The sequence below is a fragment of the Phaseolus vulgaris genome, chromosome 2, assembly GCF_051622355.1.
Source record: "Phaseolus vulgaris cultivar YP4 chromosome 2, ASM5162235v1, whole genome shotgun sequence".
Lineage (NCBI taxonomy): Eukaryota > Viridiplantae > Streptophyta > Magnoliopsida > Fabales > Fabaceae > Phaseolus > Phaseolus vulgaris.
Genome location: NC_143499.1, coordinates 37,569,907 through 37,596,076, shown reverse-complemented (window position 1 = coordinate 37,596,076; position 26,170 = coordinate 37,569,907). Strand labels below are relative to the sequence as shown.

The 26,170-nt window shown below is 36.8% G+C and overlaps 1 protein-coding gene across 7 annotated transcripts; it reads right to left on the bottom strand.

Moving 5' to 3' along the window:
- Positions 1–1,060: 1,060 nt before the first annotated feature.
- Positions 1,061–25,970, bottom strand: LOC137811798 (uncharacterized). 7 transcript variants are annotated; one of them, XM_068613626.1, is made up of 15 exons: positions 25,296–25,970; positions 25,112–25,197; positions 11,562–11,716; positions 6,897–6,958; positions 6,557–6,751; positions 6,167–6,221; positions 5,782–5,997; positions 5,545–5,681; positions 4,962–5,154; positions 4,799–4,858; positions 4,464–4,709; positions 2,786–3,044; positions 2,498–2,703; positions 2,217–2,267; positions 1,061–1,866 (listed from the first exon to the last, which is right to left on the bottom strand). In XM_068613626.1, exons 1-15 carry the CDS (start codon positions 25,478–25,480, stop codon positions 1,579–1,581), a joined length of 2,394 nt encoding a protein of 797 aa, XP_068469727.1. In that variant the 5' UTR covers positions 25,481–25,970; the 3' UTR covers positions 1,061–1,578. The 7 variants fall into 7 exon arrangements, with proteins under 7 accessions (XP_068469727.1, XP_068469729.1, XP_090154847.1 ...); XM_068613628.1 differs by having other exon boundaries at positions 11,562–11,685; positions 25,296–25,905; XM_090298721.1 differs by having other exon boundaries at positions 6,565–6,751; positions 11,562–11,685; positions 25,296–25,880.
- Between the last annotated feature and the right edge of the window lie 200 nt (positions 25,971–26,170).

Genomic DNA, 26,170 nt, shown 5'->3' with positions numbered 1-26,170 from the left:
TTGTATGAGGTCATTTTTAATGCAGCAGGTAGAACTTCAGTCGGAAGGCACTTGCAATAATGCCTTGAAGGGAAACTTAGACAAAGGGTCTAATGAAGATTATAAGTTCAAATTTTGTTTTTAATTTGTACCCAAAACTTGGGGAGAGGGGATGGGCAGAAATTATACATTTACATTTTTTCCCTTACAATTCAATTTTTTTTTCTGAAAGAGTACATTGAAAAGAAACGCAGAATGAAGATAAATTAATGGGGGCTGAGTGGAATTTGAGTCAGCTGATAGAATGAACTTTGTTTCGTCTTTCTTATATACATCTATTTGACAATATTGGGTTAATTCATTTGTGACTTCTGGGCTTATTTTAGTGTTTATCTATAAATGAAAAAAAAATCATTTTCATAAACTAAAATTAATTTTTATTTCTTATGTCACTTTTTTTTTAAAATTTTGTTTATAACTTATGTTTAAACTAATTTTAGTTAATTGAGATATTAATTTATTTATTTGTTATTGTTTTTCCCTTTTAAAGCTTTTTTACTCGTAATCATAGTATATTTGTCCATAGGTCCTAGAATCTTACAGATTTCGTGTAATATTTCTAGACTTAAGAAAAGTAAATTGCTGTTGTTTATCTCTACTATAAGCACTTGCAGCTAAGAGCTTCTTAGAGTATCCTTTATTAAGCCAATCGTACAAAGAAAAACGCTGAAAGAAAAGCGCTGGTAGAAAAGTAGTACATTTGATATCTCGCTTGGTGCTATTACTATGTAGTCGGAGTTCAGTTTTTGCACATGTTCGATTTCCACTCTACCGTATGATGCACAGAGCACCATTAAATAAAAGGCATCTATAGTCAAACTGCTCACATACAGATATCTATTTGAAGGATTTAGTTTGGATGAATTGTTCAGTGTTATCCAATGAAGCACTGTACACTAAACTAGTGTTACGTTGAATCTACAGTGAGGTATATTTAATCTTCACACACAAGTACAGAAATATGAACAAAATGAACTAGTAACAGGTTTAAAGAGGCACCATGACACCAGAAAGCGTAATCTGAAGCAAAAGGATGGAAGTTATCTAGGAAATTCTTTCAATATCTGTCAGCGTACAACATTTTCTATAGGTTCCTAAGCTTATAGAACTAAAGACTCCTATAAACATAAAGAGACAAGGTAAACTCACAATTTTGTCTTTTGTACAGACACGCCTACACCCTGCCTATTGGCCAAAAAAGGCTGTAGCACCATCCACAACCGAGAAAAAAAAGTACTATATAACTACATAAAAAAAAGTATGTTACAATGGCCAAGGTCACATGCATGTTTGATGTTCTGCAAATTCCTCTATTTTCCTGACCTGAATTTTTTGGAGGGGTCAAATTTATCAATTCTTCACACCGGAAGATGGTGTTGAAAGCCTACTAACTCTGATGGAGTTTAAATTGGCATCTCTGAGCTGTGTTTTGATTACAATCCTATGCATTAAGTTCCAATGTTCTTGAAGTATTGTCTCAACTTCACTCTCTATCTAAATCAACAAGGTTGTCTAAATTCCAAGTAGATTACTTCTTTACTAACAAAACAGCTCTGGGTAAGACCACATTATGAACTTTGCAAAAATGTCAGATTCCAAAAACTCAATATGAGCCGTCCGTCCAATAAGTGTGTTTAAGTTCCTGCCATAGGAAGAGGTATTGAAGTTGATGTCACAGCGCATGACCACCCTATGGTCAGAGTGGGCTCGGATTTGGTCCAAACAATTATTCAGCATCTCCATGAAGACTTTTCCTCTTCTAGAGAAATCCAAAGAAGATGATGGACATGGTTCTATTCTGGCAGAATGGTACGGAACATAACCATCCTGGCATGCAACAAAAAGGAATCATTATAAAGGAAAACTGTAGTCAGGTTAAAGCTTATAAAGATGAAATGAACTATATAACAAGATCCTATCATTTGCACAGGCCCCCTTATCATGAACAAACAAAAAATAATTTAAGATGGAAGACACTTGCAGAAGAGTGTGACTAAACAGTCATGATATCATTATTAGCATGAATCCTAATCAATGTCAGCTTTCCACCCTGCAGATATCTACCTATTTTGCTTTTCTCTTGCTACATCTTCACCTTTCCAGAAATGATCTAGCATTTAAATGCAGGAAATTTTTAAAAATAATGATGATTCCCATCATAAGCATATAAAGGTAACCTGAGGTGAAGACAAAAGAAGAACATTCCGGAAGTTAGCCAATGTCTTCTCCTGTGGACAATAAAAAGCAGTAAGACTAATAGCACTTGTGTCCCTATTTTCACTTCATTAAAATATAGCAAATGAATATAAACAAAACATCCCTGTAGCCCCACTTCTCCAATAACTAAAGTCCCTTTTCAAAACCCTAAAACCGCATGAATTTCACAATTATGGAAAAGGATAAGAAATTAGGCATCAGGTAACTTGTAATCAAGAGCAAAATATTATGCATTCCATACCTTGGAAAGATTATAGATGAAAGTATTTTCAAGATCAGGGTCATCTGTAAATGTAAGTTGGTGAATACATTGTGTGCCCTTGAGCTTCTTCAATATCCACAGCCCTGAATTGAATAAAGAGTTCGAACTATACATATAACCCAAATGCGGACCAGATATGGAGACATATGTTTGCAAGTATCTTAGATATGGCTCCATGATGCTCTCTGGAATTATTTAAAAAAAGAGATTACTTTCCCTAGTTTAATTTCTGAACACTACTGTTAAAAAAATTATGCATAGATGTACCTGTTAAGGCTGTCCTGATAATGAGATTACCAATAGAATGACCAACAAAGCTAAGTTTGATATCCTTCAAGTTTCCACTTCTTGAAGCTTTATCCATCTTCTTTTTCAGGAAGGAGATCACTTCCTGGGCAAGCCGTGATCCCATTTCTCTGAAGTCTCCGGATGTTTTATCTTCATTTGCCTCTGACATTAGAAATTGTATCTTGGGGTCTATTAAAAGCCATTGGTTCCGAACAAGCCGTAAATCTAAATGATTTCCCTGTTAAGTTAAGTCATGAAGAGCACACTTAGTCAAATCATCTATTAATGGGAAAAAATGATAAACAAGACAATTACATAATAGTTGTGATGCATTCGCATGAATCAGCATAGGAGACCATCTACCAAAGAATGTGTAGTAGTATTAAGATTTAGTCAGACCGTCTATTGTTTACCCCTTGTATTGTAGACAATATTTTGTTTTAACTATCTTAATGGTTTTCTGTTATCCCTTAGTTTTATATATAGAAACACTATTCTTTGGGTATGTTGTGTTACAACTTATTCACTCTGTGTAACCTTATGTTATAACACAATTGTTTTCTTTTATTCTTGTTCTTGTGCTTTTTCTTGTTACTGTTGTACAAACGCAATAAGAAACATAATACAAAAATCAAGCCACACTGGAAAATAAAAGAAAGGACATTGCAATACTGCATATCTAACTTTCTCTGCAAGAAAATCCACGTTAACCATTGAAGGTTGATAGAAAAAATAGCTGAAACTAAACAAAACAACAAAACCAATTTCTTTTAAGAAAATTTTGTATTGAGCAGAGTTAGGTGCGGAATGACTAAAGAAAACAAATAGAAACCTCCAAGATAGAGCAATCGCAGGAAAAACTAATGCCTATTTAAGCAAGCAGCTTAGTTCTTAATCTAACAACGAAAGTAAAGTAGTCATTAGAACCATTATATAAGAGAAAATATATGGTAAGAATGAAAGAGTGATTATTTTAAAGTTACTTTTCTAAATAAATTCATTATTTTATAAATATAATAGTATACTAATACTTGGTATTGAAAGGATATTTTCTGGTAGTTTAGAGGTAGCTTATATTAGAACATAGTTTTCCTTCCTTCATAGGTCCCCAAGAGGATACCCCCACTACCAGGATCACATTCCAATAATAATAGAATCCTCAACTAAGCTATAGATAATTCTAATTATCCTACAAACAAGTAATATATGTATTTTTGGGAAATGGAAACACAAGCAAGACGGTAAATATTTGATGCAGACAGCAACAACAAAAGAAAATAGGGGGGCAGAAGAAAAATGCAAAGATGGAATAGAAATGGAGGATGTATTATATATCACTAAAAGAGGAAAACAAAATATGCACATAAAAGCTACTCTGTCCCACCATAACAACGTCAACAACAAATTGGACACAATTTGATGCTATTTCGTGCAAAAAGTTTGAAAGCAAGAACTGCATATGATATTTTATTATATCAGATAACAACAACATAGTTTTGAATTCTCCCATTTATTATCCCAGAACATAAATTGCCGTTTCAGTTTTCAAAGAGAAGTACTGTGGATTATAACTTCAAAAGACTGAAGGCCAAAAGTAACAGAGAGAGACAAAACCCATAACAAGGAGATAAAAGCAACTAGAGAATGTGAAACATGCCTGAAACCCATGAACAAAAACAACTATTCTCAAAACAAGCTCATTTTGCTGTGAACTACTACCACACAACTTCTTTGTGGCTCTGGATCCATTTTCTACAATATGCCTCCCTTTGTCCTCCAAAGGATTGAAGTTTGAGTTCACACTGGCAGAATGGTAAGCGTTTGCCAAGCGTTCTATAATAATGATAGGAACCAGCAGAGGATCTCCAAATATAAACATGTCTTGAAGTGACCGATTGTTTATCTGCATGGGAATCACATATATCACCAATTCCAGTCAGCTGAAACTATAATACTGCAAAGAACTCCAGAAAAAAAAACATATTGGCTTACCCTCATTTGTGCTATTCCCCGCCTGTGAAGTTCTGCACGCATTGTTGCAGCTTGAATAGGCTGAATTGAAGAAAAAGGGACATAACATATTCGAAGAAAACGACCCAGTAAAGAAAATTCATATGAAAACAGAACTAATAAATATTAAATAATAGATTATTACATCATCAGTAAACCTCCTTGTAAGTATTGAACTTCTATGTACACCGTGGGACATCAATGTCCCCTCAACTCCATTGTTCATATTTTGACGAGGCACTGCAACCTTTGAGTACACCATCCATATAGACCATTCGGTTCTCCGATCAATCACCCAGGTTTTCTGCAGAAATTCCAGTATTTTTGTTTTGTTTTCCCTGGTTAAAATGATGAGGCAAAACAAGAGATGTTATTGAATTAATGCACTGCAGAAATGTTATGGTAAAATAGTTAATTTCTTACAACATAACAGTCTAGCTATGCATTTACATTACATATAAAAACTGTACAAATTTATGACAAAAATCAGCCTCGTCCTGGACAAGCTAATCTCACTAGCCAGTAAAATAAACTCAAGCTTGGCAAAAAGCAGCAGGAAAAAAAAACTTCAAACTGAAAGAAGACGAGGAAAAATAGTTCTTCATTCCGCTATAATGATCAGAATGGATATAAAGCTATAGAAGCATTAATATACTAAAAAAGAGCTACAATTTCAAAGCTGCCAAACTTAAATAATTATTTGGACATGAGATCACTGCAATACAAACCTGTGGAATTTCAGAAATATGTTCCAGAGACATAAGAGCTGATTCCCTAGAGACTGGAAAGAGCTCAAGAGATGATCATCCCAAGAAAAAGGTTGAATTGACTTCTCAGTAAGATTATTGATATAATAAGCAGACTTCTGTTTTAGGGAAAGATGGAAGTTGTAAGTCGGTAACTAGTCTAAAACACAAAGAAGCTAAAACAAATAATAAAATGTTCCCGTTGACAGAATTAAAAACCTCAGCACTTGTTACTTGTGCCATGGACAGTTGAAGTGATGGTTCACCATCAACACTTTTCACACATGCTGGTGGAGTAGGAGCAAACCATTCTGTAGCATCTGATTCAAAAGTAATTTCAGTCAAATCAATAGCTTTGCCAATGCCTGTGCTAATTCTTCTCAAATCTTCAAGCAGAATATCATACGCAGCCATCAATGCTTTGATAAGCATAACCTAATTTGAGTTTTGAGAATCAGAAGAATAAGTTACAATAGTACGCAAAGACATTTCTCAACAAAATTAAGCTTATCAAATAATATGAACCACAACTGTGCAACTTAAAACACCGTAAAACAAGAATCACTGTTATCATGTGATGTGATCTATACAGAACACCTCATACCTTGTTTGACCATACATAATCTTCAACATAAGCACCTTCTGAACCTCTGGAATCACTGATATAATTCAACTAATCATATTCAAAAGCTAAAACAATACAGTATGTACAATAAGTAAGAGAAACATAATTAAATTAAGGCTGTTAAATTATAAGGTTTAGATAGTGAATGGGAAGAGGCCCATTGAGACTATTAATTAGGTATGACTAAAGTAGCACTAGCTCAAGCCCACAAATAATAGCACACCTAACCTTAACCAAACAGGGAAGCAACTTCTAAGTTCTAAGACTACTCCTTGCTCAGAGGACTAATTCTAATGATATATTCATGATATTCCAACTGAAATGGTGTAATAGTTAGTTTGAACTTCAAAAACTGGAAGTCTGACAAACCTGGATACCTTCTGTTGAGATGTGTGATAACTAGCTTTTAGTAGGCTGATGTGAATGCTTGTATCAACAACGACAGCATGGAAAGCATCAAAATGAACAGGACAATAGGAATGCAATCCCCGAAGAGCTTTAGGGGGAATTTTATATTCATGAACTGAAGCAGCATATGCATCCAGAGAACCTTGTAACTCGGGCCTGCACAATGATGAAATAAGTTCAGACTTAACCTCAAATTCACATTATTGTAATAATAAAATCTAACTAAAAATCAATATCAAAGTATGGTCACTAGTTAAGTACACTAGTGCAGCAAAAAAAGGAAAGGGAACTATTAACTAACCCAGTTCCAATTATAGGAGCATGCATGAGTTCAAACTTCAAGATGACAGAAGAGGATTGTCCCTGTGTTTAGTCAATAACCAAAAGTTTACCAGACAGAAGAAAAATAAAAGGTAGTCTTGTGGTGCACATCAATAAAGCAGCAAGTCACAATAGTTTTTTTTCATGATAGATTATTATAATGAAAGGAAAGCGGAAACATATCCTATTTCTTTGCACAACAGAAGTAGAAATGAATTCAAATAACCATGAGCTCATGAAGACAATTGTATCCAATAGTTGAAAAAATAAAGAGACTAAACATAGGTTTTCCTTCCCCAACCCAATTCACCAAGGAATGACATGACTTCCTTCTTTACAACTCATGATGTAAAGGGAAAACTTTCCTCTTCTGCAATTATTTTATAAATCTCATTGCCTCTACCATCAGCTTATTGAATGAAGAGGACAGGAGGAAGAAAAAGTGTCAATGGCATTAGCAGATATCTTTGTAAATTGTGAATATTCAGTGAGATGATATGCACCAAGGTACAGCCATTAGCAACTTGAATCAGTGTGCATGATTAGGCCCCTCTCTCAATATTGATTTTGACACAATGAATATCTAATTACACTAAAGCTTGTTTGCTTACATGTAGGTATCTAATCTTTGCATTGTGTTTACATGTATTTTCAGTGATCTTAGTTCATATTCATTATAATTGATGGGTTCTTCAACAATAAGAGAAAACAAGAGAATGGGAATAGAAAGAAAAACTATATTATTAATTATGTAGTATAAAATCATACACATTCAGGTCATTTATCGAACAACGTACATAGAGTGTTAAACAAGACTCTATATATAGATTTTAAGTGTAACAGAAAACCGTTAAGACACTAGACGTTTCACATTGTCTCATAGTTTACAAGAGGAGATGATCTAGCTAGAACACTATTAAATGTGCTCAACCACTAGACTACTGTCTAGCCAAAAAAATAGTAGATGTCAGTCTTAACACTACTAGATAGTCTAATAAAACAATCCAGTAGATGGTCTTCTATGTATTTATTAGACAATATGATTTAGAGTCATCATCACAATTCTCTAACTTTACTCCAAATCGGGAAGAGCTCTTTTCGTCATCATTCTTAATCATCAAACCAAAAATTAATCAACTCTAAAATGTGTGTTTGATACACACATTTCTTCTGTTTTCAAAATGTAGTCAGTTGTCATTATTGCACCAAAAATATCCGTCATTCTCAAGAAATCATCAAACTTCTTGTCCCACTGTCGTGGACTTTATTTCAAGCCATACAATGAATTTTGCAAGAGAAAAACTTTTCTTTTATTCTCAACAAAAACCTTAGGTTGTGCATATAGACGGTCTCCAATCAAGAACATTGTTTTGACATCATCCAATTATTCTAACTCCAAATTATAGTGATTAACAATTGGCATCAAGATCTTTATCGAACAATGTTTCACCACAACTTAGAAAATCTCACTATAATCAACTCCTTCTACTTGTATAAAACCTTTTGCCACCAATCTTGCATTGAGTGTTTCCTCTCCATACTAGATATTCCTTCCTTCTTGAGTACCAGCCACTTGCATCCAACCAGCTTCTGATTTTTGGTTAGGTACATAAGTGTCCACATGTGATTTTTTTTCAAAGATTCAAAGTTTTCTTCCATGACAGGTTTGCCACTACACTTCTATGCCCTCTTGTGCCTCCCTGAAATCTCTCTGTTTTGAACCATCTATCTGTCTAACTGCACTAAAGGCATAACTAATAAGATCAACATATACAAACTTGTGTGTACGTTTGATCGTCCTCCTCTCGTTATCATGCATAGGTTGATAGCCAAGGTCCAAGTTGACGGTTGATTTTTGTCATATGATACCTCGTCTAACCCCTTTGGATGAATCCAATTCAAAGTAAAAGGACCTGCATGTACTCAAATAATCTACTGAACACATGTCCACTAGTCTCGAACTTCAATATGTGAGACCTTCGCAATATGCACACTGATCATAGAAATCCAACTTCTCTATACTATCATTGATCACTCACATATGATAGTCTTAAATGTCACAACTTCGTCTTATCTTGTATTGTTTGACCAGCCACACACATATGTGCAATCACTTTTAGAATGAGAGGCATGGACCAATGCAATGGTGTAAAAAAAAAGGCATTTCTTGTTAAACCATTTTAATGTTAAAGACCTTTTTTTCACCCCATTAATAACTGTAGATGTTCCATTTGAAATTTTTACTATATCATGTTCAATCTTGGTCATTAGACCAAGAAAATCAAACATGGTAATTGACAAGGATTTTTCTTGAGCTCTAAAACATACCTCACATCCTTCAACAACCTCTCCTAATTGTCAAACATCTTCAATGTGACTAACATCAGACCTTGCACCTTACAAACTTTATTGTTTTCAAGAGAAACTATACCTCATTCCTTCAATTCTCAGGTCTCAAAGAACTTTTTCACAAGACACATATGATAAGTGCAACATGAGTCCATGATACAACTCCTCTATTCTGAAACTGATGCTACCAACAACCCCATAGATTCGTAACTATAAAATGCAACTGCAACATTTGCGAAGTCTCTAAAACTGAGAATTCCTTTTATTTTTATCATTCTTCGCAATCTTTCTTGTAGTGACCTATTTTTGCAGCAGTTGTAGAACTCAAACCCTTTCTCTGCCCTATCATCTAATGAATGGTTAGATTTCTTCATTTGCTTTGCTCTTTTTCTTGTTCTTCAACTTTGATGCATTCAAGCCCACTCCATGATCACCTTAGACTCTTGAAGCTCCTTAGTCCTAATTGAGGTCTGAAACTCCTCCATAGTAATGGTTTATGTAGAAATTTCGGAATAGCAAAACGTCCTTGACATGCTCAAACATAGTAGGCAAAACATTTAGAAGTAAAAAAATCTTAGCTTCACTTCAATATTCTCAAGATTATCTAGAATTGTTGGAGATCCCACATCGACTAGAGATTAGAGTCTTTCATTGTATATAAGTGGGTGCAAACCTCAACCCTATGAGCCGGTTTTATGGGGTTGAGTTAGGCTTAAAATCCACTTCTTAATATGGTATCAGAGCATGTTTTCTTGCCTATCCTAGCGAGTATTTGTTGGGCTTATCATGGATTTTAAGCCTAACTCAACCCCATAAAACCGGCTCATAGGGTTGAGGTTTGCACCCACTTATATACAATGAAAGACTAACCTCTAGTCGATGTGGGATCTCCAACACACCCCCTCACGCCGAGACTGCCAACTCGTGCGTGGGACTATATATTATGGGTGATCCGATAGCGGCCCGATAGTGGGTGGCACGATAGGCCCAACACAAACACTCGCTAGGATAAGCTCAAAATGGCTCTGATACCATATTAAGAAGTGGATTTTAAGCCTAACTCAACCCCATAAAACCGGCTCATAGGGTTGAGGTTTGCACCCACTTATATACAATGAAAGACTCTAATCTCTAGTCGATGTGGGATCTCCAACAAGAATCTTGATAAAATTTGTTAGTTGCTCCACCATTGTTCTTGATTATGCCATCTTGAACAAGTACAATTGTAGCTTCAAATATAGTTTGTGCACCAATGATTTCGTCATATACAATGACTTAAGTTTCATCGACGTTGCTGCAACAATTCTCTCTTTCACAACTTCTCTTAATGCATTATCACTACAACACAAAATTATGGTTGTCTGGCTTTGTTGATCATGTTAGTTTTCTTTCGTGACAAAGAAGATAACTTGTTCGCCTCACCCTTTCTTGCTTCAGCACAATCTTGTTGTGTCAAGATAGTTTTCACCTTGATCCTCCATAACCCAAAGCCATTACCCCTAGAGAGATTCTCAATGTCAAACTAGGTAACGATGTCTCAATTCTTGATCTTCTTGACTTTCTTTCTCTTGGTGGCGTCAATTATTGGGTTCTTCAACAATAAGAGAAAACAAGAGAAAGAGAATAGAAAGAAACATTGTATTATTGGATGGTATAAGATCATACATATTGAGATAACTTATCGAACAACGTACATAGAGTGTTAAACAAGACTCTATATATAGACCTCAAGTGCAACAAGAAACCGTCAAGATGCTAGAAGTTTTACGTCATCTTATAGTTTATAAGAGTAGATGATCTTGCTAGAACACTACTAGACACACTCAACCACCGGACAACTATCTAGCCAAAAACACTAGTAGGAGGCAATCTACTATTAGACGATAGTCTTTAACACAACTAGATAGTCTAATGAGACAATCTAGAAGACAATCTTCCATGCTCTTCCATGCTCTTCATAAGATAATATGATTTAGAGTCATCATTACCATAATTTACACTGAATGTGGTCAAGGCCATTGTATATCTTTCAATAATTAAAAATTCAATTTGCTTTGATTTTATAGATGAACATATAGTCAGCATTAGGATGTTCACAACACAGGATAGGACACTTCCAACATGTCATGTTAATATTTGAGCATTATATGCTGTTAAAATTGTCCTGTGTTTGACAATATCTTATGACAAGATCTCCTATACTAGTATGTTTCAACAAAAAATTAACCTCCATTTCATACACAGACAAGTTAAAGGGTTATATCAGTAAATCATTAAAATAGGGAGAAAAACTGACCTCACATACACCAAAAGACAGGTAGAATGAGATCATGATGGAAAGATATACATCCTGTCTTGCATATTTAATATGAAACGGTGGTGTTGAAAAACTGTTGTCTGTATCATCAATTATCCAGACTCTACATAAATTGTCAGAACCCACTTCAGGAGCTGCAGCTCAAAGAAAAAGGATGGATTCTAAGATTATACAGTATAGCTAGAATACTTGCACAAAAATAATGCAATACAACAAACTAAGAGGAAAAAATAATATTCAGCATATCAAGCTTGTGATACATGTTCATGTATACTGAAAGTGTACTGAGGTTCAAAACAGTACATCTTAAAGAGATCATTAGGAAAGTATTTGTTGCAGATTATTCCATAATTAGTGCAGATTCCATTTTCTATTTATTAGGACAGATTTGGTATCTTTTGGAGTTTTGATTTGTATAGCTTTAATTACCTATTATTTTTTCCTTAATTAGGTTGTAAATAGTCTATAAATTCAGATTGTAATCACATTTGAAGATACATTCAGAAATACATTCAATATTTTTCTTTCAACTGTATTACAATACAATAACCTAAAGTTGAGTAAAACTATGCACAAAAGTACAAGTACAGGTCTGTTCAAATTGCTTTGCATACATGCATCCATTTAGTTGCAGATAACTTATTTCTGAATATGGCTAACTGAAATTAAAATTGGACACTCAATCTAGAAAATGAAAAATGGTAGAATTCTGACAATGATTGTGAGTTTGATTCCATAGTACCTGAACTCAATTAGAGATACCAACCAACAATTCAATGTTGATTTGATATAAGTTTGTCTTCTGAATTCCTAAAACTAGAAATGTATCACTCAATCTGACAGAATTCACTAGATACCACTATTTGAACAGACCCTGAGTGACCCTTATTTTATAAAAAATCACAACTCTTAGAATTTAGGTATGAGTCCAACTCAACTCCACAAAAAGAGCACATGGAGTGAGTGTTGCTCTCATTTATATACATTATTTTTTGTTGTATACCTAATTGTTAGATATTATTAGATATAATTAGATATTATTTGATATTATGAGATATTATAGATATTGTTAGATATCTCATATTTATGTAATGGGCTTAGCCCATATGTTTCTTTTTCCTATATAAACATAACCCTATGTGTTCAATATACACAAGGGATTTACCCTATTCTTTCTTTTCCCATTTAATATGGTATCTAGAGCATAACGTTAGAGTTTAGGGTTTAGGGTTCAATTTTTATTGGTGAATCCACTATTCACTGGAATTTTCCAGCCACCACCCCCACTGTCTCGCCGGACCTTCGCCGGATACGCCGCCGGAATCTCGCCGGAATCGCTGTCGGAGCCTTCATCTTTGTTGCTCCCGCCAATTAACCGGTGACTGGATTTGTCCTTATCTTTTGTGGCTTCTTCCGCTTCCGCTGCCACTATGGCTTCTTCTTCAGTCATTATGCCGAATTCATCTATTTATACTAATTACGTCAATGTTCATCTTTCCATTGACAAATTGGATGGAACCAATTATGACACTTGGGCATCAGATATTAAATTATGGCTTAAGAGTCAAGGTTATGTTGATCATCTTACTCATCCTACTCTTGCTGAAAATGAGGTTGTTCGTTGGTCGAAAATTGATGCTCAATTATGCATTGTAATCAAATCGACCATTCACTCATCTTTAAAACAAATTTTTCGTACCTATGAAACATGTTCAGAAGTTTGGGAACAAGCATAATTATTATACACCAATGATACTCAACGTCTTTATGGTGTGTGTCAAAATCTTCTCACAATTGTTGCTCCCAAACGTCTTGATGGTACAATGGCATAATATCTAGGTAAACTTCATGCTCTTCTTCATGATTTTAATGAGTTATTACCTCCTGTCTCTACTCCTTCTCAAGAACTAGAACAAAGATCCAAGTTCTTCATGTTATTGGGTTTACATGGTCTTCCTGATGATTATTCTCACGTTCGTGATCAAATTTTGGGATCTCCTATTGTGCCCAATTTTACTTCCACTTGTTCTACCCTTTTGTGCGTGCCAGGTAAACACACCGCTGATATAACGTCTCATGTTGATGACTCTTCTGCTTTAGTATCTCAGCATAATGATCGTACTCGCCCTCACAAGCCGGGCAAAGGGCGTCACAAGTGTGACCATTGTGGCAAACTTGGCCACAAAATTGACAGATGTTATGCCTTACATGGTCGTCCTCCTAGATCTGTTGCGGTTGCTCAAATTGCCCCTGTGCAACCTTCTACCATGGACCATACTTCAATTGATACCCCAAGCCAGCCTGCTATTTTCAATGAATTTCTTAAATGGTATGAGGATCGTCAGAACCCTAGTTCCACGGCTTCTGTTGCACATTCAGGTACATCTTTTGTTGGCCTCACTCACTCCACTTCCCATGGCCCTTGGGTTCTAGATTCAGGTGCCACTGATCACATTACTGGTAATAAATCTTTTTTCTCTTCCCTTATCTACTACGGGTTATTTACCTTTAGTTACCATGGCCAATGGATATAGGGTACCATCACATGGTGTTGGTACTATTAATCTTTTTTCATCTTTATCTATTGATAATGTTCTTTATGTCCCTGGGTCTCCATTTAACTTATTATCCATTAGTCGTCTCACTCGTTCCCTTGACTGTGTTATTTCTTTTACCAAAGATTCTGTTACTTTACAGGACCGGAGTTCGGGACGGATGATTGGCACCGGATGTGAGTCTCATGGACTTTATCAACTACAGATCTCTGCACATGTTGGCGCAATTATGGATTCTCCATCTCTCATTCATGCTCGGTTGGGTCATCCTAGTCTTGCCAAGATGCAACAGCTTGTTCCAAGTTTGTCTAATGTGTCTACTTTATCGTGTGAGTCGTGTCAGTTAGGGAAACACATTCGTAGTTCTTTTCCTCGTAGTGTCTCACAACGTGCTTCATCTCCTTTTGCCTTAGTTCACTCTGACATTTGGGGACCAAGTCGTATTAAGTCTAATTTAGGATTTCAGTATTTTGTTACTTTTATTGATGATTATTCAAGATGTACTTGGGTATTTTTAATGAAAAACCGTTCTAAGTTGTTTTCTATATTTCAAATATTTTACAATGAAATTAAAAATCAATTTGGAATTTCCATCCGAATTTTGCGCAGTGATAATGGACGTGAGTATCTTTCTCATTCTTTTAAAAATTTTATGGCTTCTCATGGTATTCTTCATCAAACTTCATGTGCTTATACACCTCAACAAAATGGGGTAGCTGAGCGCAAGAATAGACATCTTGTTGAAACAACTCGTACTATTTTAATCCATGGTGATGTTCCTCAGCGTTTTTGGGGTGATGCTGTTCTTAGTGCATGTTATCTCATTAATCGCATGCCATCTCCAGTTTTAGATAACAAAATTCCTCATTCTATTTTATTTCCACATGACCCTCTCCACTCTTTACCTCCCAAAGTTTTTGGGTCCACATGTTTTGTTCATAATTTTAGTCCTGGTCTTGATAAATTATCTCCTAAGTCACACAAATGTGTCTTTTTAGGGTTCACTAGATCACAAAAAGGAAATAAATGTTTCTCACCGTCTTTAAACCGTTATTTTATTTCAGCAGATGTCACCTTCAGTGAATCTTCCCTTTACTTTAAGTCTTGTCCTTCTCCTTCAATTTCTTCATCTAATCAAGTTAATATTCCTCTTGTTGTGCCTAGTGCACCTAACAATTCACCGCCGCCGCCAACTCTTCAGGTGTATAGTCGTCGTCAACCGTCTCATCGTCCATCAGCAAACTCTATTCTGGTGCCAACACCTCATCCCCCTCCGGCTCCTATAGTTGAACCTCCGACTGTTGAACCTGATCTTCCTATTGCTATCCGTAAAGGTATACGTTCTACTCGTAATCCCTCTCCACATTATACTGCTTTGAGTTACCATAGACTATCTCAACCCTTTTATACCTGTCTTTCGTCTATTTCTTCTGTATCCATTCCAAAATCTGTAGGTGATGCCTTAGCCCATCCTGGTTGGCGTCAGGCCATGCTTGATGAAATGAATGCGCTTCAGAATAATGGAACTTGGGAACTTGTTCCTTTACCATCTAGGAAATCTGTTGTTGGTTGCAGGTGGATTTTTGCTATCAAAGTTGGTCCTGATGGTACTATTGATCGTCTCAAAGCTCGTCTTGTGGCTAAGGGTTATACCCAAATTTTTTGTTTAGACTATGGCGATACTTTTTCTCCAGTAGCAAAGATGGCCTTTGTTCGCTTATTCATAGCTATGGCTGCTCTTCAACAATGGCCTCTTTATCAACTGGATGTTAAAAATGCTTTTCTTAATGGGGATTTGCAGGAAGAAATTTATATGGAGCAACCTCCCGGTTTTGTTGCTCAGGGGAGTCTTCTGGATTGGTATGTCGTCTTCGCAAATCCTTATATGGCCTCAAGCAGTCTCCTAGGGCTTGGTTTGGAAAATTTAGCAATGTTGTTCAACAATTTGGTATGACTCGTAGTGAAGGCGATCATTCAGTTTTTTATCGTCACTCGAGTGCTAGGTGTATTTATCTTGTAGTATATGTTGATGACATTGTTCTTACAGGCAGTGATCACCATGGCATCTCACAAGTAAAACAACACCTTTGTCAACACTTTCAGACCAAAGATCTTGGCAAACTCAGATATTTCTTGGGGATTGAGGTAGCACAATCCAATACTGGTATTGTTATCTCTCAAAGAAAATACGCATTAGATATTTTGGAGGAAATTGGGTTGATGAATTCGAAATCTGTTGATACTCCCATGGATCCCAACGTCAAGCTTCTACCCAATCAGGGGGAGCCTCTTTCAGATCCTGAGAAGTACAGGAGATTAGTTGGAAGATTGAACTATCTCACTGTTACTCGTCCTGATATTTCCTTTGCAGTCAGTGTGGTGAGTCAATTTCTTAATTCTCCATGTGAAGATCATTGGAATGCAGTCATTCGTATAGTGAAGTACATTAAAGGCTCTCCTGGAAAAGGTTTGTTATATGGTCATAATAACCATACTAAAGTCGTTTGTTATTCAGATGCTGATTGGGCAGGATCTCCATCTGATAGAAGGTCAACTTCTGGTTATTGTGTCTCCATTGGTGATAACTTGATCTCTTGGAAGAGCAAGAAACAAAGTGTTGTGGCAAGATCTAGTGCAGAAGCAGAATATAGAGCTATGGCCTCGGCTACTTGTGAGCTTATTTGGCTTAAACAGTTACTTAAAGAATTGCAATTTGGAGAGGTTACTCAAATGACACTGATATGTGATAATCAGGCTGCTCTTCATATTAGCTCAAATTCAGTTTTTCATGAAAGGACAAAACATACTGAGATTGATTGTCATTTCATTCGAGAAAAGATTATATCAGGAGATATCAAGACTGAGTTTGTTAATTCAAATAATCAATTAGCAGATATTTTTACTAAACCCTTACGAGGACCTAGGATTGATTACATTTGTAACAAGCTGGGTACATATGATCTATATGCACCAGCTTGAGGGGGAGTGTTAGATATTATTAGATATAATTAGATATTATTTGATATTATGAGATATTATAGATATTGTTAGATATCTCATATTTATGTAATGGGCTTAGCCCATATGTTTCTTTTTCCTATATAAACATAACCCTATGTGTTCAATATACACAAGGGATTTACCCTATTCTTTCTTTTCCTTTAATACATACAAACTTCATACTCACAAACCCTTCACTGCACAATTCTGTGCGGCAGAGAAGCAACTTTAAGCCTAACTCAACCCCATAAAACCGGCTCATCTCTAGTCGATGTGGGATCTCCAACACACCCCCTCACGCCGAGACTGCCAACTCGTGCGTGAGACTATATATTATGGGTGATCCGATAGCGGCCGGATAGCGGGTGGCACGATAGGCCCAACAAATACTCGCTAGGATAGGCTCGAAATGGCTCTGATACCATATTACGAAGTAGACTTTAAGCCTAACTCAACCCCATAAAACCGGCTCATAAGGTTGAGGTTTGCACCCACTTATATACAATGAAAGGCTCTAATCTCTAGTCGATGTGGGATCTCCAACAGTTTACACTCGGGCCAAATTTTTGTCCCTAAGCATTTGGGGATGGAGAGTGTGAAGCACTGAAATGGAGATGTGTGGCTTATTTATAATCCATGTAATTTTGAATTGTTGGATTGAGTGCTTATCACTAGACCAAAAGTTATAGCTGACAATTAGGGTGCAACACTTTCTACTCAAGAGTGTGGCAGCCCAAACATCACGATTTGATTGTGACTTGGCCCACCTGGCCTTCGTCACGGGACAATTGGTATCACTTGCAACAATCTCCCCTTCAACAATTGTTCTGCTGAGAATCGAACTCGTGACCTTGATTTGATATCAATAAAATTACGTTTAGTGTTTGTTATCATCAAAACTCAAAAAATCTACCGGGATTAGACTATCTAGATGGGCTACTTGGGTACCATCTAGGGAATAAATATGGATGACAATCCAGGCTTTAAAATATCACATGCCACAAGTCTACAAAAAATTAGTGTGCATATTGATCTCTTGGTTGTTTAAATATTAAAATTGGCTGAATAAACCACTTTAGCAACCTCTGCAAGCAAATATCAATAATACATACATTTAATAAGAAAACTTATTACAGCACCTTATGCCTCATTTAGTACGAAAAACTTTTTCACAAGCTCCTTACAATTGGATACACGACAAGACGATAAGTTGCCTTGAAATACTGTTAGCAATCGAACCCAATCATTAGGGATCAATAGGTTACAAAGATGTCCAATTACTATCAAGATTTTGCTTGGTGAATAATAAAATTAGTTTATGTTCACTGCCATGTAGGAAAATAAGAATAAATGCCTAACCGAATCAATTCTTTCCATTCTTTTTGTTACTTGATTGTGCAGGGAACCAATGAGTTGTCAATGTACTGACTATATATTCCCTAAATGATTGAAGAGAAGCTAGAGAATAATGAATTTTCTTAGTTTGAAGTCATTTAGCTACCTTTACCTTTTCTTTTTACAATGCCATATCAAGTAGTCCAACTTGCATGGCCGATCACAGTACCTACGAATTGGCCACCAACAACCTTGAGGACACCATAGACCCCCTTACCCAACACCAAACCACCCTCACTAACAACCAACAAGACCTATCACACAACATTGATTCTATCCTTGAGCAATTGCCTTCACTTACTACTTCTCCTCATGCTTCCCCTCACCATCATCAACCCCCCCCCCCCCTATCAAAATGGACCTTCCTCAATTCAACGGCCTTGACCCTATGAGTTAGATCTTCAAAATCCAACAATTTTTAAATTATAAGGGCATTCCCGATGAAGAACAAATAGGGTCACTTACATTCACATGGATGGCCCTTCCCTGAGTTGGTATCAATGAATGTTTCACAATGGTTTCCTCACTTTGTAGCAAGGCATGTTGCAAGCTCTTGAGTCTTGTTTCACTCTGTCTTACTATGAAAGGGAGCTTGGTTCAAGCTTACCCAATGCGGCACTGTCAATGAATACCTCATCAAGTTTTAGAGTTTACCCAATTGTGGTGTCAAGTTAGCTCCAATGTTCCTTTTGAGTTGCTTTTATTTTTGGTCTCTCACCAGAAATTCACCATATCGATGACTAAAGTTGTGGCTCTTGCCAAGCTGTAAGAGGACCAAATGAATGATTTTCGTCGAAGCTCTCATGCCCCTTCCTACCACTCCAATGGAAACATCCTTTACATCTCCTATTAGAACCTTGTTTCAAAGATACATCTCCAAAGGAGTTGACTTCTCATTGTAAACATGATTTTTGTCTTTATTAAAGGAAAAGAAAGAATAGGGTAAATCCCTTGTGTATATTGAACACATAGGGTTATGTTTATATAGGAAAAAGAAACATATGGGCTAAGCCCATTACATAAATATGAGATATCTAACAATATCTATAATATCTCATAATATCAAATAATATCTAATTATATCTAATAATATCTAACACTCCCCCTCAAGCTGGTGCATATAGATCATATGTACCCAGCTTGTTACAAATGTAATCAATCCTAGGTCCTCGTAAGGGTTTAGTAAAAATATCTGCTAATTGATTATTTGAATTAACAAACTCAGTCTTGATATCTCCTGATATAATCTTTTCTCGAATGAAATGACAATCAATCTCAATATGTTTTGTCCTTTCATGAAAAACTGGATTTGAGCTAATATGAAGAGCAGCCTGATTATCACATATCAGTGTCATTTGAGTAACCTCTCCAAATTGCAATTCTTTAAGTAACTGTTTAAGCCAAATAAGCTCACAAGTAGCCGAGGCCATAGCTCTATATTCTGCTTCTGCACTAGATCTTGCCACAACACTTTGTTTCTTGCTCTTCCAAGAGATCAAGTTATCACCAATGGAGACACAATAACCAGAAGTTGACCTTCTATCAGATGGAGATCCTGCCCAATCAGCATCTGAATAACAAACGACTTTAGTATGGTTATTATGACCATATAACAAACCTTTTCCAGGAGAGCCTTTAATGTACTTCACTATACGAATGACTGCATTCCAATGATCTTCACATGGAGAATTAAGAAATTGACTCACCACACTGACTGCAAAGGAAATATCAGGACGAGTAACAGTGAGATAGTTCAATCTTCCAACTAATCTCCTGTACTTCTCAGGATCTGAAAGAGGTTCCCCCTGATTGGGTAGAAGCTTGACGTTGGGATCCATGGGAGTATCAACAGATTTCGAATTCATCAACCCAGTTTCCTCCAAAATATCTAATGCGTATTTTCTTTGAGAGATAACAATACCAGTATTGGATTGTGCTACCTCAATCCCCAAGAAATATCTGAGTTTGCCAAGATCTTTGGTCTGAAAGTGTTGACAAAGGTGTTGTTTTACTTGTGAGATGCCATGGTGATCACTGCCTGTAAGAACAATGTCATCAACATATACTACAAGATAGATACACCCAGCACTCGAGTGACGATAAAAAACTGAATGATCGCCTTCACTGCGAGTCATACCAAATTGTTGAACAACATTGCTAAATTTTCCAAACCAAGCCCTAGGAGACTGCTTGAGGCCATATAAGGATTTGCGAAGACGACATACCAATCCAGAAGACTCCCCCTGAGCAACAAAACCGGGAGGTTGCTCCATATAAATTTCTTCCTGCAAATCCCCATTAAGAAAAGCATTTTTAACATCCAGTTGATAAAGAGGCCATTGTTGAAGAGCAGCCATAGCTATGAATAAGCGAACAGAGGCCATCTTTGCTACTGGAGAAAAAGTATCACCATAGTCTAAACCAAAAATTTGGGTATAACCCTTAGCCACAAGACGAGCTTTGAGACGATCAATAGTACCATCAGGACCAACTTTGATAGCAAAAATCCACCTGCAACCAACAACAGATTTCCTAGATGGTAAAGGAACAAGTTCCCAAGTTCCATTATTCTGAAGCGCATTCATTTCATCAAGCATGGCCTGACGCCAACCAGGATGGGCTAAGGCATCACCTACAGATTTTGGAATTGATACAGAAGAAATAGACGAAAGGCAGGTATAAAAGGGTTGAGATAGTCTATGGTAACTCAAAGCAGTATAATGTGGAGAGGGATTACGAGTAGAACGTATACCTTTACGGATAGCAATAGGAAGATCAGGTTCAACAGTCGGAGGTTCAACTATAGGAGCCGGAGGGGGATGAGGTGTTGGCACCAAAATAGAGTCTGCTGATGGACGATGAGACGGTTGACGACGACTATACACCTGAAGAGTTGGCGGCGGTGGTGAATTGTTAGATGCACTAGGCACAACAAGAGGAATATTAACTTGATTAGATGAAGAAATGGAAGGAGAAGGACAAGACTTAAAGTAAAGGGAAGATTCACTGAAGGTGACATCTGCTGAAATAAAATAACGGTTTAAAGATGGTGAGAAACATTTATATCCTTTTTGTGATCTAGTGAACCCTAAAAAGACACATTTGTGTGACTTAGGAGATAATTTATCAAGACCAGGACTAAAATTATGAACAAAACATGTGGACCCAAAAACTTTGGGAGGTAAAGAGTGGAGAGGGTCATGTGGAAATAAAATAGAATGAGGAATTTTGTTATCTAAAACTGAAGATGGCATGCGATTAATGAGATAACATGCACTAAGAACAGCATCACCCCAAAAACGCTGAGGAACATCACCATGGATTAAAATAGTACGAGTTGTTTCAACAAGATGTCTATTCTTGCGCTCAGCTACCCCATTTTGTTGAGGTGTATAAGCACATGAAGTTTGATGAAGAATACCATGAGAAGCCATAAAATTTTTAAAAGAATGAGAAAGATACTCACGTCCATTATCACTGCGCAAAATTCGGATGGAAATTCCAAATTGATTTTTAATTTCATTGTAAAATATTTGAAATATAGAAAACAACTCAGAACGGTTTTTCATTAAAAATACCCAAGTACATCTTGAATAATCATCAATAAAAGTAACAAAATACTGAAATCCTAAATTAGACTTAATACGACTTGGTCCCCAAATGTCAGAGTGAACTAAGGCAAAAGGAGATGAAGCACGTTGTGAGACACTACGAGGAAAAGAACTACGAATGTGTTTCCCTAACTGACACGACTCACACGATAAAGTAGACACATTAGACAAACTTGGAACAAGCTGTTGCATCTTGGCAAGACTAGGATGACCCAACCGAGCATGAATGAGAGATGGAGAATCCATAATTGCGCCAACATGTGCAGAGATCTGTAGTTGATAAAGTCCATGAGACTCACATCCGGTGCCAATCATCCGTCCCGAACTCCGGTCCTGTAAAGTAACAGAATCTTTGGTAAAAGAAATAACACAGTCAAGGGAACGAGTGAGACGACTAATGGATAATAAGTTAAATGGAGACCCAGGGACATAAAGAACATTATCAATAGATAAAGATGAAAAAAGATTAATAGTACCAACACCATGTGATGGTACCCTATATCCATTGGCCATGGTAACTGAAGGTAAATAACCCGTAGTAGATAAGGAAGAGAAAAAAGATTTATTACCAGTAATGTGATCAGTGGCACCTGAATCTAGAACCCAAGGGCCATGGGAAGTGGAGTGAGTGAGGCCAACAAAAGATGTACCTGAATGTGCAACAGAAGCCGTGGAACTAGGGTTCTGACGATCCTCATACCATTTAAGAAATTCATTGAAAATAGCAGGCTGGCTTGGGGTATCAATTGAAGTATGGTCCATGGTAGAAGGTTGCACAGGGGCAATTTGAGCAACCGCAACAGATCTAGGAGGACGACCATGTAAGGCATAACATCTGTCAATTTTGTGGCCAAGTTTGCCACAATGGTCACACTTGTGACGCCCTTTGCCCGGCTTGTGAGGGCGAGTACGATCATTATGCTGAGATACTAAAGCAGAAGAGTCATCAACATGAGACGTTATATCAGCGGTGTGTTTACCTGGCACGCGCAAAAGGGTAGAACAAGTGGAAGTAAAATTGGGCACAATAGGAGATCCCAAAATTTGATCACGAACGTGAGAATAATCATCAGGAAGACCATGTAAACCCAATAACATGAAGAACTTGGATCTTTGTTCTAGTTCTTGAGAAGGAGTAGAAGCAGGAGGTAATAACTCATTAAAATCATGAAGAAGAGCATGAATTTTACCTAGATATTCTGCCATTGTACCATCAAGACGTTTGGGAGCAACAATTGTGAGAAGATTTTGACACACACCATAAAGACATTGAGTATCATTGGTGTATAATAATTTTGCTTGTTCCCAAACTTCTGAACATGTTTCATAGGTACGAAAAATTTGTTTTAAAGATGAGTGAATGGTCGATTTGATAACAATGCATAATTGAGCATCAATTTTCGACCAACGAACAACCTCATTTTCAGCAAGAGTAGGATGAGTAAGATGATCAACATAACCTTAACTCTTAAGCCATAATTTAATATCTGATGCCCAAGTGTCATAATTGGTTCCATCCAATTTGTCAATGGAAAGATGAACATTGACGTAATTAGTATAAATAGATGAATCCGGCATAATGACTAAAGAAGAAGCCATAGTGGCAGCGGAAGCAGAAGAAGCCATAAAAGATAAGGACAAATCCAGTCACCGGTTAATTGGCGGGAGCAACAAAGATGAAGGCTCCGACAGCGATTCCGGCGAGATTCCGGCGAAGGTCCGGCGAAGGTCCGGCGAAGGTCCGGCGGAGGTCCGGCGGAGGTCCGGCGAAGGTCCGGCGAGACAGTGGGGGTGGTGGCTGGAAAATTCCAGTGAATAGTGGATTCACCAATAAAAATTGAACCCTAAACCCTAAACTCTAACTTTATGCTCTGATACCATATTAAAGGAAAAGAAAGAATAGGGTAAATCCCTTGTGTATATTGAACACATAGGGTTATGTTTATATAGGAAAAAGAAACATATGGGCTAAGCCCATTACATAAATATGAGATATCTAACAATATCTATAATATCTCATAATATCAAATAATATCTAATTATATCTAATAATATCTAACAGTCTTAATACCAAGAGAAGTACAACACCAACCATCATTACAAAGGCCACCTCCTCTTGATCTTGGCCGATGACAATAACAGTACACAAACATTACCCAAAATCAAAGTTCCTTTTACTTCAACCCTAAAAGAGTTGACTAATCCTTTGATCAATTTGAATGTCTTTTCCAACTTGCCAATGCTAGAAATGTTTCTCCTCTATGCATTTATCCCTGGGTCACGTGTTGCCATCCTCGTCAATGCGGAAGCACACACAATTTAATTCAAGCCAAGGTTGCATAATCTTTTAATTGCCTTGTGCCACCATGCCTACCCTTCAAGTAATGGTTGGATGGAATTGGCTTTATTTTAAACTGCAATAGTTTTTGTCGAATACAGGGACATTCATTTCTGGTGGATACCACACCCTCTTAGTGGTGCAAACAATATTTGGTGTCAAATGGCTTAAGAGCCTCAGACCAATAATCAGCGACTAAGGATCCTTAACCATGTGTTTTCTTGTTTGGGCCAACCCATATCGTTTTATGCAAACTTACCTTTATCTGTTACCTGATTGTGCGGGGAACTAAAGATTTGTCATTGTACTAACTATATATTTCTTTAAGTGATTGAATAGGAGCTGGAGAAGAATGAGTTTTATCATCATTTTGTAGCCATTTAGATGCTTTTACCCTTTCTTATTTACTACCATGTCAAATACCAACCGTAATTTCCATGTAAAGAACATGTTTTTGCCCGGATCTAAGACACAACCTTGATGACACCGCCACAGTATCTCAATGCACCCGAAATTCATGTCTTCAACAAAGTAAATTAGTCTAATACAGCAAAACTTACTACAAACTAAACTACAGAAAATAGATGCACTTAACCACTAACACTTGAAGAGATTAGGAATAAAAATCACCTTCATACTGAACAACCCGCGCCGGAATCCCGGGATAGGAGTCTTCACCATCCTCCCGTTTCATGGTAATCTTGATTTTGTACCATCTACAATAAGAATAAAAGACGAATAAAAAAAAACTGAAAAGTCGACAAGAGTATCACAAGGAAAAAGAATGCTACAGAAAGTGGAGCTTAGTGCTTACCCTTGTTCAAAAAGGTCAAGATTATGAAACCTATGAATGTAAATTGCAACCTCGTGCACGGCATCGAGCACAGGCAACTGGTTTGGCCTTGCAGAGCCAGGATGTTGGTGTTCAACATTGACCAACCTTTTGGTTGACCAATTCTTATGATTCAGACCCACAAACCATCTGAGTCTCCGAAACATAAGTAGTAGTACTAGCAGCCGATACAGCAATACTTAAACCCCAAATGATTACTCATGCCTTCAATGAAAGTGGAGCAAAACCCACATGTCCTGAACCTAAAAAGGAACCAACTTTCTCCCACCCACCTTCCCTTCAGCGCAGACCAAACCAATTAATGTTTTCTCATGCTTGAAAGCATCACTCTTTAAGTCATCTGTGAAGTGGGTTTCGGTTGAAGCGACTGATTGGGGGAATGAAGGAAAAGTTGGGACCAAGATGAAAGAAAAACAATAAAAAGTGAAAGAATCGAAAGCGCGTGGAAACAAGAAGAACAAAGACGCAACTTTGTTCACGATGAGGAGTAATAATTCATGATTTATATACATGTTGGCACTAGGCATGAAAAGGAAAATCACTTTCGTCAACTCTTTTCGCAGGTACCGCTATTAATGATCTTTCGTTTTTCTTTTTTTTAGAAGAAAAAAACTAAAATAAAAATTTGAAAATGGTAACATGGGATGTCGTGTCGGTGCAGGCCTTATGGCCATGTACTGAGATTGGTATCTGTATTCTTAAGGTATAGCACGTATAATGTTAATTTCTTTTCTGTTTTGTTATACGAGGAGAAGAACATTGATTGAAGGTTCATTTCTACATTGGTTTACTTTACCATCTTTAATCCATTTGATTTTGGTGGAAATGGGAAATAT